This window comes from Leucopleurus acutus (genome assembly GCF_964270905.1).
Source record: "Leucopleurus acutus genome assembly, chromosome: 21".
Lineage (NCBI taxonomy): Eukaryota > Metazoa > Chordata > Mammalia > Artiodactyla > Delphinidae > Leucopleurus > Leucopleurus acutus.
Genome location: NC_139163.1, coordinates 6498764 through 6518684, shown reverse-complemented (window position 1 = coordinate 6518684; position 19921 = coordinate 6498764). Strand labels below are relative to the sequence as shown.

Sequence of the window (19921 nt, the reverse complement as noted above, 5' to 3'; positions counted from 1 at the left end):
GTGGTGCATTGGTTAAGAAGCTGTCTGCCAATGAAGGGGACACAGGTTCGAGCCCTGGTCCGGTAAGATCCCACATGCCTCAGAGCAACTAAGCCCATGTGCCACAACTACTGAGCCTGCGCTCTAGAGCCCGCAAGCCACAACTACTGAGCCTGCACGCCTAGAGCCCGTGCTCCGCAAGAAGAGAAGCCACCGCAATGAGAAGCTTGCGCACTGCAAGGAAGAGTAGCCCCTGCTCACCGCCACTAGAGAAAGCCTGAACACAGCAAGACCCAACACAGACAAAAATAAATTTATTCGAAAAAAACGATGAACAAAATGAATATGCAATGTACCAAATGGGAGAAAGTATTTACAAATCATTTATCTATTATGAGTTTAATATCTGAAATATATAAGAAACTCATACAATTCAATAGCAAATAAACGGTCCAATTTAAAAATGGGCAGAGAATCAGAATAAACATTTTTCAACAAAAGCATACAGACGACCAACAAGTCCATGAAAAGATGCACCATTAATCATCAGGGAAATGCAAATCAAAACCTCGTATCTGTCAGAATGGTTATTATCAAAAGACAAGAAATAACGAGCGTTGGTAGGAATGTATATGGGTGCAGCCACCATGGAAAACAATATGGAGGTTTCTCAAAAAATTAAAGGTAGAACTACCATGTGATCCAGGAATTCTACTTCTGGGTATTCAGCCAAAGGAACTGAAAACACTAATTTGAAAGGATATATGCATCCCCATGTTTATTGCAGCATGATATACAAAATTCAAGATGTGGAAGCAACCTTAAGTGTTCATCATTTAAGGGATGGATAAAGAAAATGTGGTATACATACACAATGGAGTATTATTCAGCCATAAAACAGAAGGAAATTCTGCCACATGAGAACACGCACGAACCTGGAGGACATTATGCTGAATGAAATAAGTTAGAGAAAGACAAATACCATACGATCTTACTTATATGTGGAATGTAAAACCAAACAAAAAACTGAATCCAAAGATATAGAGAATATATAAAGCAGAAGCTAACACACCCTTGTAAAGCAATTATACTCCAATAAAGATGTTAAAAAGAAAAAGATATAGAGAATGGATTGGATTTGTGCTTGCCAGAAATGGGGGTTGGGGGGAGTGAAATGGGTCAAAAAGTATAAATTGACAACTATTAAAAGAAAAGAGTCCTGGGCGTATAATGCACAGCGTGGTGACCATAGTTAACGATGCTGTGTTGCACATTCAAAAGTCGCTAAGAAAGATCTTAACATTTGTCCTCACAAGAAAAAAACGAATTATTTGTGGTGATGGATATGAATGAGATTTACTGTGGTGATCATCTCACAATATGTACAAATATTGAATCACACTGTACACTTGAAACTAACATGTGATATGTCAATTCTATCTTAATTTTAAAAAGAAGCCTGAGCAAGTGGAGGTTGCCAAGGAGCACAGTGGGGTCAGAGGATGGAAAATTACTAAGAGGAAACAACAGCGATAAGGGGGATTCTGAGTAAACCAACCTAACAGGATTCTTGCTGGAAGCAGACCAAGCAGTTAACCTTCACCTGTGAGATGAGGAACCCGACCAGGTATCAAGAGTGGAGGTTCTCGTTAAATGGACTTAGCGGGGCTATTGCTGAAGCTGGATTTGACAAAGCGACAGACGGGCCTGGGAGAAGGTTCAGGAGATGGACTGAAGTTTAACCAAGCAAAGAAATTTTGTCACTTCCTGTCTGGAGACCTCGGAGCCCAGGATGAAGGTCAGCCTGGGAGCAGATGCAGCGTTATTCAGGGAGCCACGTCTTTGCCAACACACGTGTCAAACCTCCAGGTGATAGGAATTCCCAGCACACATTAAGAAACGCTTGGCATAACAGTCCTCACTCCAAACAACTGAAGTGATGAAGAGGGTCCACAACGTCTCTGCTTACAACTGTTGCGTGTGTTTAGCAATTAGTTAACTTACTTGACCATACGGTAAGAAGGAAATGTGTCTATTTTAAAGTGACCCGTGCTTATAATTAAAGTTTTACGTTCCCTGTTGTCAATTTTGTTTCATCTTTTCCTTTAAAACTATAAAGTCTATTTTCTGTGCCTGGAGAACAGTGTCTACTTGTACCCCTGTCCTATTTGTACTGTTAACTGAGACAAAAATTTAAATTATTGAACTGAAGCTAAACAAGCCCATACAAAGATTCCTCAGGCTAAACTAGTATTTTGTTTGGTATGCGTTCCCAGTTGAGGCGTTGATGTTTTCCCAAAGCCTTGGGACCTTCCAAATCCTAGGCTCCACCTAGAACTCGGAGACACCGGCCCCCATCATTCCGTTATTAGTCTGGTTTCAATTTTTCAGTTGCTCGGATTCACAGCTGATCTATGGGAACAAATGGCTTTCCCTCTTTCGTATTTCAGAGAGAAGATTTACTCAAAGAGTTTAATATCCCTAACAGCAAGCCAGCCGATGAAGTCCCAGCCAAACCTACGGAGAGAGGAATTGTCAGGAGGAGCCCTTCCTGGGGATCGCCCAGCCGTCTGTCCATCCGTCCGTCTGTCAACATGAGCGCAGGAATGGGGCACATTAGTAGCAGTTCTAGCAGCTCGCAGCCGCCACAGGGGCCCAGACAGAGCAGGAGATGAAGTGACTGCCAGCCCCGAAGCTTGGCATGGAGAGCCAGCTGTCAAGCCAGATGATGTGCTCCGCCAGCTACGTGAAACCCAATCACTAAGTTCTGGGGGAACTGGTCAGAGAGAGAAAGACTCTTTGTCCTGAGTGTGTGGAGCTGCCGAGGGCGGAGCGCAGGAGAAGGGCTGTGACTCATGATGCCACAAGGTTTGTTCCCAAAACAGATCTGGGGACATTATGTCAGGGATGGGGCCAAGGGCACAGCAGGAGGTAGAAGGCTCGAGACAGACCTCATCGCAGATGGGCGACGAAAGACTGTCACCTTGCCTTCGTGGCCACAGAGCCCAGAAAAGATGACGGGGGCAGCCCTCCAAGGACGCTGGAGACAGAGGAATTTGGTCATTTTCAACTCACTGGCATTTGGCTTTTCTTGAGCAATTCCCCCCCCACACCCACCTTTTTGACTTACTGGATTCAGGGACCACCTTGTAATAGCCTCTGAGACCAAATTAGACTTGAACGGATAACATATCCACGCTCCAGGGCTTAAGAGTTCACTTCCTGCACTAAAGGAGTGAAGAAATTGGGGGAAATGACCCCTATGATGCTCAGTTGTTGTTTTTTGTTTTTTTTTTGGCTGCGTTGTGTCTTCATTGCTGCGTGTGGGCTTCCTCTAGTTGCGGCGAGCGGGGGCTACTCCTCATTGCGGTGCACAGGCTTCTCATTGCAGTGGCTTGTCTTTGCTGTGGAGCACGGGCTCTAGGCGCACGGGCTTCAGTAGTTGTGGCTCACAGGCTCAGTAGTTGTGGCTCTCAGGCTCCAGAGCGCAGGCTCAGTAGTTGTGGCGCATGGACTTAGTTGCTCCGCAGCATGTAGGATCTTCCTGGACCAGGGCTTGAACCCGTGTCCCCTGCATGGGCAGGCGGATTCTTAGCCACTGCACCACCAGGGAAGTCCCTGATCCTCAGCTTTGATGGACCCACCACCAGAGGCAAAGTGATCGTAGCTTTAAGACGTGGGTATCTCTTCCACATTGTTGCTCGGGCAAGAATTCTGTGGCTTCTTGCAGGCTGTGTCCACCTGCTCTTCCCCACGTTGCAGCCAGTGTTTGCTGTCCTTATTCTACCGTTTACCTTCTAGCACACATCTAATGTTTGCTCGCACCCAACACAAAGAGCCCAGATCCACAAGATGCTGTTTGAACGTCCATTCCACTGCAGGTACAGATATATACCTGGCTCCGGGGACCAGAATAAGTGACAGAGCAGTTGCCCTCAGAGTCGACAGCCTTGGAGGGAGGCAGTCGGGTCAGAAAGCAAATTGTAGTGCAGTGTGATAAGCTCACCAAAGGCTGGGGAAAGAGACAAGGCTGAGAAAGGGGTGATTCATCCTAAACCCTTCTCTTTCCCTCCAGCAAATGCTTCTGGGAGAAACTGACATCTGAGATAGGTTTTAAAGGAAGCTGAGGTGTCCACCGACAGGAAAACACAGCAAGGAAGAGGCTGTGGAGGTGTCGGGAAGCCTGCTGGGTCACAGGGGCTCTGGAGCTTTGAGTGGGAGTGGAGATGGAGGACGTGCCATTGACAGACGAGCCCGGGCCATATGTGAGCATCTGCTAGTCGTGAGAGGCTCCTGTAATTCTCCAGGCAAGAAATGCTGGGGTGCTGGACTAAATGCTCCTGGAAATGCAAAGGAGGAGATGGACTTGAAGGCTATTTAAGAAATGGAATGAACAGAACTTGCTGACTGAGTAGCCATGCAAAGTAAGAAGACACAGCTGAGCAAGGATGAGTCTCCGGGTTCAGGGATACAGTGTTAGAATGATCAGGAAGACCTATATTTTAAGAGGAATCACATCCGTAAGCTAACGGGACAAAATGTACCGGAGTGCTTTAGCCATGAAGGGAGTTTGCCGCCCAGTGGATATAAAGCGGTCAAGTTCTCACTGCTGAAGACATTTGTCAGAAAGATGGGGGTGGGGAGATCAATGCACAGCTCTGTTTCAGAACTGTGTCTTAAGCTTGTTAGATAGTCCAAGAGTAGTTGCCGGGTTTCTAAATCTAGCTATTTGTGCGATCCAAAAAAGTAAAGAAGTGACTTCCATTTTCAGCAAGAAAATGAACATTATAATGGACATCTAAAAAGGCAGAATGAAATATAGAGAATTTCCTTTTGAATAATGGATAAACCTACGAACTCTAGGGCTGGAAATAAAGGAGAGAGGCAGGTCATCAGTGAAACTGGGAAGACCCTCCTGATCTAGAACTGTGTGTGTGTGTGTGTGTGTGTGTGTGTGTATGTGTGTGTGTGTGTAGGGGGGCAAGGGGAAATTGGAATGGAGAGCACACCTGAAAAAGGAGGGGCTCGGGAAGGGTTACTCTCCTGGAAATGCACTCATCAGGGGCAATGACTTCTTTCCCAAGGCAAACAAGAAGGACGTTTGTCTTTATCAGCAACATCCTTAGGCATCTGGAAGAAGTAACACACACCTTCCAGGAAGAGTGTTCCTTAACCTGGGCTTCTGATAATACTCACAGATAAAGTGACTGCAAATATGAATGCACAGACACTTCCAAATAAACCATCAGGATCGTCTTTAGGAAAAGCAACTAATAGGACCAGACTGACCAAGACTTAAGAGACTGAATCAGACATAGATTATAAAATAAGAATGTTTAACATATTGAAAGAAGTAGGAGGGGGCTTCCCTGGTGGCGCAGTGGTTGAGAGTCCGCCTGCCGATGCAGGGGACACGGGTTCGTGCCCCGGTCCGGGAAGATCCCACATGCCGCGGAGCGGCTGGGCCCGTGAGCCGTGGCCGCTGCGCCTGCGCGTCCGGAGCCTGTGCTCCGCAACGGGAGAGGCCACAACAGTGAGAGGCCCACGTACCAAAAAAAAAAAAAGAAGTAGGAAGACAAAAAAGAGAAGGGAGCAAGAAATGTGACAAAATGATAAGACAGAGCTGAAACAGAACCAAGCAGAACTTAGAGAAAGTTAAAAAAAATCAACAGTGTTTAAATCGTTTTGAACCTCCACATAAAAAAGATGTCCTGGATAGAAAAAACAAACCAAGGTATTCTCAGGAACTCCCATACACAAGCATGTGGTGACAAAGCACCCTCGGCCACAAGATCTGTATGGGTACCAATGTCGATAAAGGAGGAAGAAGGAGGAGGTTATGGGTCAGTGGCTGATGACCTAAGAACAGACAATCCCTAAATAGCTCTAAGTTATTACCAGAATGCACAGCGGGGCCAATTTGAGAACAGCACCTGGGTTTTGCCCAATTCAATAGCATGTGAGTACAAGGGGCCTACAGTAAGAAGGGCTGAAGGGTACTGGAGCAGTCTACACCCTGTGAATTCTCAAAACTGATCCACCTGAATGTGTTTCTAGGCTAGGGTCCTACACTGAGGAGAAACTGCTGGGAGTGGAACCAAAATTAAGACAGGCACAACAGAGACAAAAGAGAGGGTCAAGATCAGGGATCCACAGATTCGTCTGCAGAGGACTAGATAGTAAAAATTTTAGGCTTTGAGGACCAGACAGTCTCTGTTACAACTACTCAGCTCTGCAGTTATAGTGCCAAAGTAGCCACACGTGATATGAATGGATGTGGCTGTGTCCCAATAAAACTTTATTTACAGACATTGAAATATAAACTTCATATAATGTTCATATGTCCAAAATATCCTTTTGTTTTTGTTTTATTGCCTCTGATGTTTCAACCATTTATAAGTGTAAAAACCACTCTTAACTCACAGGACATACAAAAATTGGCAGTGGGCAAGATTTACTTTTCCAAGCCCTAGTATCAATCAAAGTAGGGTAGAGGAAAAGACACAAGGAAGTTCAGATGCTCCACATCACTAGTCATCACGAAATGCAAGTCAAATGGACAATGACATACCACCTCATACCTGATAGGATGGCCTTTACCAAAAAAGACAAAAGATAAAAAATGTGGCCAAGATGTGCAGAAAAGGGAACCCTTATACACCTTATTGGTGGGAATGTGGAATATAAAGTGGTGGAGCCACTATGGAAAACAGTACGGAGGTTCCTCAAAAAATTAAAAATGGACCTACCATATGATCCAGCAATCCCACTCCTGAGTGTATATATTTGAAGGAGTGGAATAAATATCTCAAAAAGATACCTGCACCACCGTGTTCATTGCAACATTATTCACAATAGCCAAGATATGGAAACAACCTCAATGTCCGTCAACAAATGAATGGATAAAGAAGATGTGGTATACACATACAATGGAATATTATTCAGCCAGGAGAAAGAAGGAAATCCTACCATTTGTGACAACATGGATGAGCCTTGAAGGTATTATGTTAAGTGAAATAAGTTAGAGAAAGAAATATTGTAAGATGTCCACTTATATGTGGAATCTAAAAAAAATCAAACTTGTAAAAGTAAAGAGTAGAATAATGGTTACCAAGAGACAGGAGCTGGAAGAATTAGGGAGATGTTAAGGGTCCAACTTTGCAACTGGTAGATAAATAAATTCTAGAGATCTAAGGCACAGCATAGTGATTACAGTCAACAATACTGTATTATATAATTCAAAGTCATAAAAAACTAGATCTGAATTGTTCTCACCACAAAAAAAAGAAATGATAATTATGTGAAATGATAGAGGTGTTAGCTAACACACATTGATCATCATATTGCAATATATAAGTGTACCAAATCAACACGTGTGCATCTTAAATTTACACAATGTTGTATGTCATTTATATCTCAAAAATAAGTACATTTAAAAGAAAAAAAAAGCTCAGAAAGCAAGCCACCTTATTTTTGAAGACTACCAAAAAGCAGCAGTAGAGGGTTCAGTTAGAAAAGCCACCTTAAGCCACGCTTCATCCTAAAAGTTCAAACTAATTTCACAAAGAAATAAGACATAGCCAACAGAAAACTATCAAGGTGAAATCCCATACAAAATTATTATAGGAAAAAAGAGAAGAAGGAGTAATCCTGCACAGACAATAAAAGCATGAATAAAGACATGACCACAAAATAGATCAAGAACTATTATGACTTTAAGAAAATTATGTAAGACATAAAATAACACATAAGTGAGAATTAGAAAACTCAACAATGAGGCAACAGAATTCAGGAACGATTTAGAAATAAAGGAAATTAATTTCAGAAGCAAAGGCTAAACTAAAAGGAACACAATAATAAATACAAAAAAGAAATATTTTTTAAAATGTCAGAGAAAGTGACAAATATTAAAGATAGGCAAAGGAGATTAGACACAGGAGCTCTTGAAGAAAAAACAAAAAAATCTGAATTAGTACTAAAAACTACAGTTCAAGAACCTTTCTTGAATTAAAAAAAAAAAGGTCTGAAGCTATGTATTGAAAAAGTACACAACATACCTGAGAATACTGACCCCAAATGGTAAAAGTACAAAAGTTTAAAGAAAAAGGAAAAGATCTGTTGGACATCCAAAAAAAAAAAAAAGAGCATGGTGACTATTAAGAAAAAAATAGATGATCAAACTTTTTGACAGCACTGCTTTAGGAAAAGAAAATGAAATAACATATTTAAGATACTCAAGGAAGAAATGTGTAAGAATTTTATATCCAGCAAAACTGACTTAAGTATAAAAGGCACCAACTGTTACCAACATGCCAGAACTCAGAAAATATATTCATGAGTTTTTCCTGAGTAATCTATTAGAGATCAAGGCTCAGACAACCAAAATGACTGAAGAGATATTGAATTAAGTACAGGTGAGGTGTACATATATAATACACACATGCACACATACATCACACACACAAAAATGAAGCTTAAGAGAGCGACAGTATAATATCTACAAGCTCTGACAATGTAGCTATAGTACAACCATTTCAAAAATGGTAGAGGGAGAAAAGAAATGGAGGGAGAATGGGAGAACACATGCCAAAAAAAAAAAATGTAGTGTTTTTAGGAATCATATTGGTGGTAGCATTGGTATTATTATTCTGAGACTTCTGGGTATATAATATGGCATAAAACCAGTGAGTTTTTATGGGATATTCTAAGTCTATCATCTCCTGTGTCTTTGAGAACTAGGTTCTCAGGTATGAAAGAAAGAAGATACAGATGTAATTGAGAAGAGACTGATTAGAATTGGACTCATGGGATATTTTACTTTTAATATATGTATATATTTCTTAGCGCTGTTCACTAAACATCCCTTAGGGACAAAACTGTGGCCTAGAAATATCATTTCACTTTAAGAAATCAAACCTTGAAGAAATGGCTTATTTCATGTCTATAAAAGGAAAAGTGTGAGTGTGGGACATCTTGTCATACAAAACTGCAAGGAAGACGTCCAAGACTGTTAAGGTGATCTCAAAAGGACCTAGAAGCCAGCTAGAAGAGGCTCCCACTGGATGAAGGGAGACACTTTGAGCTCTAATAAGAATAATTGCAATGGATTAAAGCCCTTCAAAGATGTTTAAATCCATGGGTTCTTAATGCTCTGAAAAATGACAGGAATGAAAAAGAACAAATTTATTCTCTTGAAAACTGATCTTGAAGCAATCAAACATTTATTCTACCACTTCCTTATAAACTGTACCACTTGGTAAACAAAGAATTATGAGGCAAAGTGTATCTTTATAAATGTATTCCAAATAATAAATGAAAACGTACTGATAGACTTAGAAACTGCCCTTTGCAAACCTCTACAAATGGAAATAGATGTTAAGTATCAGTATCACTGACTGCTAAGATCACAAAATAGACAACCACGCATTATATTCTTCCAATTGGCTTAACGAAGGCATTGAGCCTGAGTCATCCAGTCAGTGGTTTCAGCTGCCAGTTTTCAGGACATGCACAGGACAGAGGAACATGCTGAACTGCACCATGAGTCTGCAACCGCCAATGTCCACATGGTGGGAAATGGTATAGATCAAATGACTTGGGTTCTTCAGAAGAAACTGGCCAAACTGCAAGGGAGTAAAAGGAGGTAAAGGAGGAACATAAGGAAATTTAAAAGACTTAAAAGAGATGGTGAAAAAAATTAAATGACCAAGGGTAAGAAAAAAATATTTAAAGGAAGTGCAGTTTTCAAGTTAAACACAACTCATGAGAGAATCAGCAAACTGGAAAATAATGTCCAAAGAAATTGCTCAGAATGCCTCACACCTTCTTTATCCACTGATGGGCACAAGTTATTTCCATATCTTGGTTACTGCAAATAACGCTGCAATGAATGTGAGGGTGCATACATCTTTCAAATTAGCATTTCCTTTTGGGGGGGATAAATACCCGGAAGTGGGATTGCTGGATCATATGGTAGTCTTCTTAAATTTTTTGAGGAACCTCCATACTGTCTTCCAGAGTGGCAGCACCAATTTACATTCTTATCAACATCCTCACCAACACTTGTTATTTCTTGTCTTTTTTCACCTACCATTCTGACAGGTGTGAGGTGATATCTCATATGGTGGTTTTGATTTGCATTTCCCTGATCATTAGTGATGTTGAGCACCTTTACATGTACCTGTTGGCCATGAGAACATATCACAGAAGCACATGTAGAGCATATAAAAGAGAAGTTAAGAAAAATGAGGAAGTCCAACATATGTCAATTTCAAGTGTCAAATCAAAGTGTTAAAGTAATGAGAGGACAGAGATATTTAAAGAATATTTAACATATTCCTTAAAAAAAATAATGGCCAATCCGGCCAAGGTGTCAGGCCTGAGCCTCTGAAGTGGGAGAACCGAGTTCAGGACATTGGTCCACCAGAGACCTCCTGGCCCCTCGTAATATCAAGCAGCAAGAGCTCTCCCAGAGATCTCCATCTCAACGTTAAGACCCAGCTCCACTCAGTGACCAGCAAGCTCCAGTGCTGGACGCCCCATGCCAAACAACTACCAAGACAGGAACACAACCCCACCCATTAGCAGAGAGGCTGCCTAAAATCATAATAAATTCATAGACACCCCAAAACACACCACCGGACATGGTCCTGCCCACCAGAAAGACAAGATCCAGTCTCATCCATCAGAACACAGGCACCAGTCCCCTCCACCAGGAAGCCTAACCAACCCACTGAACCAACCTTACCCACTGGGGGCAGACGCCAAACACAATGGGAATTATGAGCCTACAGCCTGCAAAAAGGAGACCCCAAACACAGTAAGTTAAGCAAAATGAGAAGACAGAGAAACACACAGCAGATGAAGGAGCAAGGTAAAAACCCACCAGACCAAACAAATGAAAAGGAAATAGGCAGTCTACCTGAAAAAGAATTCAGAGTACTGATAGTAAAGATAATCCAAAATCTTGGAAATAGAATGGAGAAAGTACAAGAAAAGTTTAACAAGGACCTAGGAGAACTAAAGAGCAAACAAACAATGATGAAAAACACAATAAATGAAATTTAAAATTCTCTAGAAGTAATCAATAGCAGAATAACTGAGGCAGAAGAATGGATAAGTGAACTGGAAGATAAAATAGTGGAAATAACTACTGCAGAGCAGAATAAAGGAAAAAGAATGAAAAGAATTGAGGACAGTCTCAGAGACCTCTGGGACAACTTTAAATGCACCATCATTCCAATTATAGGGGTCCCAAAAGAAGAAGAGAGAAAGAAAGGGACTGAGAAAATATTTGAAGAGATTATAGTTGAAAATTTCCCTAATATGGGAAAGGAAATAGTCAATCAAGTCCAGGAGGCGCAGAGTCCCATACAGGATAAATCCAAGAATAAACACACCAAGACACATATTAATCAAACTATCAAAAGTTAAATACAAAGAAAAAATATTAAAAACAGCAAGGGAAAGCCAGCAAATAACATACAAGGGAATCCCCATAAGGTTAAGAGCTGACCTTTCAGCAGAAACTCTGTGACCCTGAAGGGAGTGGCAGGACATATTGAAAGTGATGAAAGGGAAAAAACCTACAACCAAGATTACTCTACCCAGCAAGGATCTCATTCAGATTCGATGGAAAAATTAAAACCTTTACAGACAAGCAAAAGCTAAGAGAATTCAACACCACCAAACCAGCTTTACAACAAATGCTAAAGGAAATTCTCTAGGCAGGAAACACAACAGAAGGAAAAGACCTACAACAGCAAACCCCCAACACTTAAGAAAATGGTAACAGGAACATACCTTAAATGCAATTACCTTAAATTCAAATGCATTAAATGCTCCCACCAAAAGACACAGACTGGCTGAATGGATACAAAAACAAGACCCGTATATATGCTGCCTACAAGAGACCCACTTCAGACCTAGGGACATGTACAGACTGAAAGTGAGGAGATGGAAAAAGATATTCCATGCAAATGGAAATCAAAAGAAAGTTGGAGTAGCAATTCTCATATCAGACAGAATAGACTTTGAAATAAAGACTATTACAAGAGACAAAGAAGGATACTACATAACGATCAAGTGATCAATCCAAGAAGATATAACAATTGCGAATATGTATGCGCCCAACCTAGGAGCACCTCAACATACAGGCAAATGCTAACAGCCATAAAAGGGGAAATTGACAGTAACACATGATAGTAAGGGACTTTAACACCCCACTTTCACCAATGGACAGATCATCCAAAATGAAAATAATAAGGAAGCACAAGCTTTAAATGACACACTAAACAAGATGGATTTAAATGATATTTATAGGACATTCCATCCAAAAACAACAAAATATATTTTCTTCTCAAGTGCTCATGGAACAATCTCCAGGATAGATCATAACTTGGGTCACAAATCAAGGCTTGGTAAATTTAAGAAAATTGAAATCATATCACGTATCTTTTCCGACCACAACGCGGTGAGACTAGATATCAATATCAATATTACGGGGAAAAAACTGTAAAAAAATACAAACACATGGAGGCTAAAAAATACACTGCTAAATAACCAAGAGATCACTGAAGAAATCAAAGAGGAAATCAAAAAATACCTAGAAACAAATGACAATGAGAACACGATGACCCAAAACCTATGGGATGCAGCAAAAGCAGTTCTAAGGGGGAAGTTTATAGCAATACAAACCTACCTCAAGAAACAAGAAAAATCTCAAACAAACAACCTAACCTTACACCTAAAGCAATCAGAGAAAGAAAAACCAAAAAAAACCCCAAAAGTTAGCAGAAGGAAAGAAATCATAAAGATCAGATCAGATATAAATGAAAAAGAAATGAAGGAAACAATCGCAAAGATCAATAAAACTAAAAGCTGGTTCTTTGAGAAGATAAACAAAATTGATAAACCATTAGCCAGACTCATCAAGAAAAAAAGGGAGAAGACTCAAATCAATAGAATTAGAAATGAAAAAGGAGAAGTAACAACTGACACTGCAGAAATACAAAGGATCATGAGAGATTACTACAAGCAACTCTATGCCAATAAAATGGACAACCTGGAAGAAATGGACAAATTCTTAGAAAAGCACAACCTTCCAAGACTGAACCAGGAAGAAATAGAAAATATAAACAGACGAATCACAAGCACTGAAATTGAAACTGTGATTAAAAATCTTCCAACAAACAAAAGCCCAGGACCAGATAGCTTCACAGACGATTTCTATCAAACATTTAGAGAAGAGCTAACACTTATCCTTCTCAAACTCTTCCAAAATACAGCAGAGGGAGGAACACTCTCAAACTCATTCTACAAGGCCACCATCACCCTGATACCAAAACCAGACACAGATGTCACAAAAAAGAAAACTAGAGGCCAATATCACTGATGAACATAGATGCAAAAATCCTCAACAAAATACTAGCAAACAGAATCCAACAGCACATTAAAAGGGTCATACACCATGATCAAGTGGGGTTTATCCCAGGAATGCAAGGATTCTTCAATATACACAAATCAATCAATGTGATAAACCATATTAACAAACTGAATAAAAACCATATGGTCATCTCAATACATGCAGAAAATGCTTTCGACAAAATTCAACACCCATTTATGATAAAAACCCTCCAGAAAGTAGGCATGGAGGGAACTTACCTCAACATAATAAAGGCCATATATGACAAACCCACAGCCAACATCATTCTCAATGGTGAAAAACTGAAACTATTTCCTCTAAGATCAGGAACAAGACAAGGTTGCCCACTCTCACCACTATTATTCAACATAGTTTTTGAAGTTTTAGCCACAGCAAGCAGAGAAGAAAAAGAAATAAAAGGAATCCAAATCGGAAAAGAAGAAGTAAAACAGTCACTGTTTGCAGATGACATGAAACTATACATAGAGAATCCTAAAGATCCTACCAGAAAACTAATAGAGTAGTCAATGAATTTGGTAAAGTAGCAGAATACAAAATTAATGCACAGAAATCTCTTGCATTCCTATACACTTATGATAAAAAATCTGAAAGGGAAATTAAGGAAACACTCCCATTTACCATTGCAACAAAAAGAATACAATAACTAGGAATAAACCTATCTAAGGAAACAAAAGACCTGCATGTAGAAAACTATAAGACACTGATGAAAGAGTTTAAAGATGATACAAACAGATGGAGAGATATACCATGTTCTTGGATTGGAAGAATCAACACTGTGAAAATGACTATAGTACCCAAAGCAATCTACAGATTCAATGCAATCCCTATCAAACTACCAATGGCATTTTTCACAGAACTAGAACAAAAAAGTTCACCATTTGTATGGAAACACAAAAGACCCCAAATAGCCAAAACAATCTTGAGAAAGAAAAAAAGAGCTGGAGGAATCAGGCTCCCTGACTTCAGAGTATACAACAAAGCTACAGTAATCAAGACAGTATGGTACTGGCACAAAAACAAAAATATAGATCAATGGAACAAGATAGAAAGTGCAGAGATAAACCCACGCACCTATGGTCACCTTATCTTTGATAAAGGATGCAAGAATATACAATGGAGAAAAGAAAGCCTCGTCAATAAGTGGTGCTGGGAAAACTGGACAGCTACATGTACAAGATTGAAATTAGAACACTCCCTAACACCTAACATACACAAAAATACAATCAAAATGGATTAAAGACTTAAATGTAAGGCCAGACACTATCAAACTCTTAGAGGAAAACATAGGCAGAACACTCTATGACATACATCACTGCAAGATCCTTTCTGACCCACCTCCTAGAGAAATGGAAATAAAAACAAAAATAAATAAATGGGACCTAATGAAACTTAAAAGCTATTGCACAGCAAAGGAAACCTTAAACAAGATGAAAAGACAACCCTCAGAATGGCAGAAAATATTTGCAAATGAAGCTACTGACAAATTATTCATCTCCAAAATATACAAGCAGCTCATGCAGCTCAGTATCAAAAAAACAAACAACCCAAACTAAAATGGGCAGAAGACCTAAAGAGACCTTTCTCCACAGAAGATAAACAGCTTGCCAACAAACACACGAAAGGATGCTCAACATCACTAATCATTAGAGAAATGCAAATCAAAACTACAATGAGGTATCACCTCATGCCAGTTAGAATGGGCATTATCAAAGTCTACAAATAATAAATGCTGGAGAGGTGTGGAGGAAAGGGAACCCTCTTGCACTGTTGGTGGGAATGTAAATTGATACAGCCGCTATGGAGACGTGTATAGAGGTTCCTTAAAAACTAAAAATAGAACTACCATAGGACCCAGCAATCCCACTACTGGGCATATACCCTGAGAAAACCATAATTGAAAAAGAGTCACGTACCACAATGTTCATTGCAGCTCTATTTACAATAGCCAGGACGTGGAAGTAAGCTAAGTGTCCATCGACAGATGAATGGATAAAGAAGATGTGGCACATATATACAATGGAATATTACTCAGCCACAAAAAGGAACGCAATTGAGTTATTTGTAGTGAGGTGGATGGACCTACAGTCAGTCATACAGAGTGAAGTAAGTCAGAAGGAGAAAAACAAATACCCTATGCTAACACATATATATGGAATCTAAAAAAAAAAAAAAAAAAACGGTTCTGAAGAACCTAGGGGCAGGACAGGAATAAAGACGCAGACGTAGAGAATGGACTTGAGGACACAGGGACGGGGAAGGCTAAGCTGGGACGAAGTGAGAGAGTGGCATGGACATATATATGCTATGAAATGTAAAATGGATAGCTAGTGGGAAGCAGCCCCATAGAACAGGGAGATCAGCTCAGTGCTTTGTGAGCACCTAGAGGGGTAGGATAGGGAGGGTGGGAGGAAGACGTAAGAGGGAGGGGATATGGGGATATATGTAGATGTATAGCTGATTCACTTTGTGATACAGCAGAAACTAACACTCCATTGTAAAGCAATTATACTCCAAAAAAGATGTTAAATAAATGATGGCCAGGAATTTTCCAGAATTGAGGAAGCACTAAAATATACAAAGGAAAATAAATTCATGCATAGATATCTCGCAGTGACGCTATATACCATCAAAGACAGAGACAAGATTACAAAATCAACCAGATTATCTACCAAAGAATATCAATTAGGCCGACAACAGTTTTTTTAAGAGCAACAATGGAAGCCAGAAGGAAGCAGAATATCTTCAATGTGCTAGAAAATCATTATAGACCTAAAGACACTCTCAGAAATTGAGAACGTTTACCCCCAAAAAACTCAGGGAAGGAACATACAAAGGGTGTACTTCAGGAAGAACGAGACAATCCCAGGGAGAAAGTCTAAGATGAAAGATTTGGTAAGTAAACAAAATGGTAAACATATGGGTAAACAAACACACATTCAGTTAATGACCATAGTAACCTAGTCAGCAAGGTTAAAACCGGAGAAATACGAAAACATTCACAATATGATATCCCCATAGCACGTAAGGTGGAAGCAGTGGACAGTGGAACCAAAGCATCTTCAAATCCTTGTACCACTCAGGAGGATGGTAAGATAGCCATTAACTTTGGACTGTGAAGCATATATAAAACGTTTCAAAGGGAACCACTAAAAGAATAGAAAAATGCATCTATCTTCCAGAGATGTGAAGAGAAATAAATGAAATGCCAAAGCAGATGAAAAACTAAAGCAGAGAGAATTTAGAGTTAGTAAATCAAGCCTCAAGATTTTCCATGGGGGCTTAGGATAGATTAGACTATTCAGAGAAAGCAAGTGGCTCTCTTTTTGATAGGCTAGGGTAAAAAGGAAACGAAAGCAACGATTCCTTAGGCTTCCCTACCGGGAACTATAATTTATAACATTTGATACATCCCTCATTATTAAAATATTTTAGGTTAATTTTTAAATCTGCACCCAGTTTAAAAGCTCCAGCAGGGAAAATGGACTTTAGATGGTTACCTCCTTCTCTCCCTTCAGTCTCCTCAAAAGAGCAGCTGTATCTCCCTTCCCCCGATACCAACTGCCCCCTCACTGCCTGAGCAGCACGTGTGTAAGGACCTGATGGTGCCCCTGTGCTGGGGAACAGGGGTGCTGGTGTGGCCCGGCTCTGGTATTCACTTCAGATACCGCAGGGAGACTGCTCAGATCTTTTAATAGCCAAAAAAAAAAAAAAAGATACTTTGTGATTGTACTTGAATGGAGATGATGCCAGAAAAACATTCATTCTTTCAGCTGGTAGCATGGGGCAACCCTTCAGCTCTCACAATGAAAACTTTCCTCAACCGTTTTCTCTCCATCCAGCCAACTGATTCCTTTGTAACTGTTTTAAAATTTAAACCAAATCATCTGTTGTTTTATTCAATTTGACATTGTAATTTTGGCTGACAATTTGTTTTTAACTCCTGGACCAGTGGGTTTTACCACAAGGTTCTTATTTCATCGGTTCTTATTTTTGCGGTTCAACCACAAAACATGGTTGTAAATTTTCAAGTCTTACTGACCAGCTGGATGCTATCCTTATTGACAGACAGTACCTCCAGACACCTTCTTGACGTAAAAGTGACTCAGAAGACATCACCTGAATTTGCATCTTACTAGTTACAAAACGCCAACAGTCCCCAAATTACAGTGTGTTATGAGTTTGTGAGTCAGGTGTTTGGAATTCTACAGAAACACTGTCTTAGCTGGTACTTGCTTCCTGGTCCTACCATTATATAACTATTATCCATAGCATCACTGAGGTATTATATATTTACAATAGGAAATAACGCTGTGGAGCAACCACTTTTCTTAACCATATTACAACACAGACATAGTTCACAGGACCAGGTCAGCTAACCCAGTCTTCAGCTCTGTCTCCTCCATTCTTTTTTCGTTTCGTTTTTGGCCAGGCAATTTGGATTTTGTCCTCAACTGACCACTGGTCCAAGGAAAGGGTGTGGGAACTGTAGGACCTACTCCAAAAGGGGTGAGCACTGTTCACAGCGCAGGGAAGGTCTGTGGTCTCCAGCAAAGGAAGGGGCACTTATCTCTGGAGGTCTCCCCCAGCCTTTAAGAGGAGTGGAAGAGGAAGAGAGCAAGGGGAGCCCCAGGGGCCTGCCGGGCGGTCAGCCAGTGGGCAAAGACTGCCGTAGGGGGCCAGAGCCCTCCCTTCCTGGGGCAGGAAGGAGGAATGTCAATTCCCACAGGGCAGTTCCTAGAACCTCCAAGGACATAAGGATTGGGAGCCACGGAACACTTGACTCAGCCCCATCCCTCTGGCCCCTGTCCAGTGTTCAGAGCCCACTCACAGTATTCGGTGTTAGCTGAAACTCTTCCTGTGTCAGGTGGACTCCGGTTTGGGGCACCCCTGGGATGACACCCCTTGTGGGGATTAAGACTTGGCCCCTGAGGCTGTGGGAAGAGAGGAGAGGGCAGAAGAAACGCGTGTGGGGAGGAATGAGGACTTCTGCAGCCAAGTGAAGAGGAGGAAAGCGTTCCAGAGTTGGGGTATTCCTGGTGTTTGGGGGGCCATGGTCAGCCGGGGAGAGGTGTGGGCCTCGGGACCCAGGTAGGATCTAGCCAGGATGGATGCCTTCACAGGGTTTTCAGGCTGGAGTGTGGGTAGCCCCTTCTACATCCTCCCCAGAGGTACACTGAGGCTCACGTGGCATGTGAATGGTGCCTGGGCCGAGGGTTCCGGGGAGCAGTGCAGCTGCGATGGGGAATGGGTGGGAATGCCAGCGAAATTGACAACCTCCACCGAAGCAAAGACGACGGGACCACCACAGCCAGGACCTCCCCTCCCACGGCGCGGTGGGGGGGGGGCTGAGGCTACCAGGAGGCTCCCCTGAGGGTAGCGGTGACTCAGGCCTGCGAAGAGAAGCGAGAAGGCTGCTGGTCCAGAGCTTCTGCGAGTCCCCAGGTCTGGGCAACTACGGTAATAGGGGAGCCACCAGTCGACTTGGCTTTGAGACTCTCAACTACTGAGTTGCCTCCTCAGAAATGGGCTTTAGGACTTCTGGGGGTGCCCCCGGCATGGTGGGGAAGCCAGGGAAGGAAAAGGAGTCCCCTGCTCCCAGGGAGGCCCAGAAAAGTAGTGAGGGGTCTGTTAGCCCTAGACTCACAGAGTTGGGAGGGGATCTGAAGGTCTTAGCTGGGGCCTCTGTGCTACTCTCTGCATATTTATTTGTGCGTGGGGTCCAAGCCTTGAGTGCATCTGTTCAGCTATGTCCATCCCATCTGCCAATTCTCATCAAGTCCAAAATAGTGGTGAGGGGCTCCACACCAGCTCAGAGACATCCGTTGCCTTTTCTTCCGAAGCTTAAGTGGATGAAAGGTTATGATGTGAAGCATGTGTGTTTTTCATACACCGCATCCTTGGTCCTGCATCCCGGCTTCCTAGCAGCACTCGCCAGAGAGACAGGGAAGCCCTCGGTGCCTGGTGCACCAGAAGGTACCACACAGATAAAATGGGGAGGAAGGGGGTCGAAGACCCAAGGGGAGACTTAGTTCTCCTCTCTCCTCGTCTTCTCCCTCTATGGGAAGAAAGGCAAGCTTTGGATTGAGAAGACTGGAACAATCTAGGGAGGGGAAATGGGCTGAGTGGAGAGCGTTGGCTTGCAGCACTTACTGAACCTAGTGATGCCACCCGCAAAGAGGCACCTGATCAAACCTGCAAAATCGGAGTCCTTTTGGGCCGGCCCCGGTTCCCTTTGTGAGACCCCTCCCGCCGCCACCCCTGGGCAGCTCTGTGGGGACTAAAGTCACCACCCTACTCTGGTCAGCCTGCCATGGCCGGATTTCTATTCCCTAATCAAATCTTGCATTCCTTGACCATCTCCATCACTCGCCTGAGTAAAGTAATTCACAGCGAAGTTGAAAAGCCAACTGCTTTTTCAGAGATTGAGGACACAGATGGAAGGGACCCACGTCATAGAAGGAATGTCTGTCCTTGTGGGTGAAACCGCCTCCCGAGGGC

The 19921-nt window shown here is 41.9% G+C and overlaps 1 protein-coding gene across 1 annotated transcript in view; it reads left to right on the top strand.

Annotated features, from left to right (window-relative positions):
- MCPH1 (microcephalin 1) overlaps positions 1–18772 on the top strand; it is a gene marked incomplete at its 3' end in the record, with an annotated part of 293369 nt that extends 274597 nt beyond the window's left edge. The window contains 1 exon segment of the mRNA XM_082863622.1: positions 18590–18772. Within this exon segment, the coding sequence (XP_082719748.1) occupies positions 18590–18772 (183 nt within the window).
- Positions 18773–19921: the final 1149 nt, after the last annotated feature.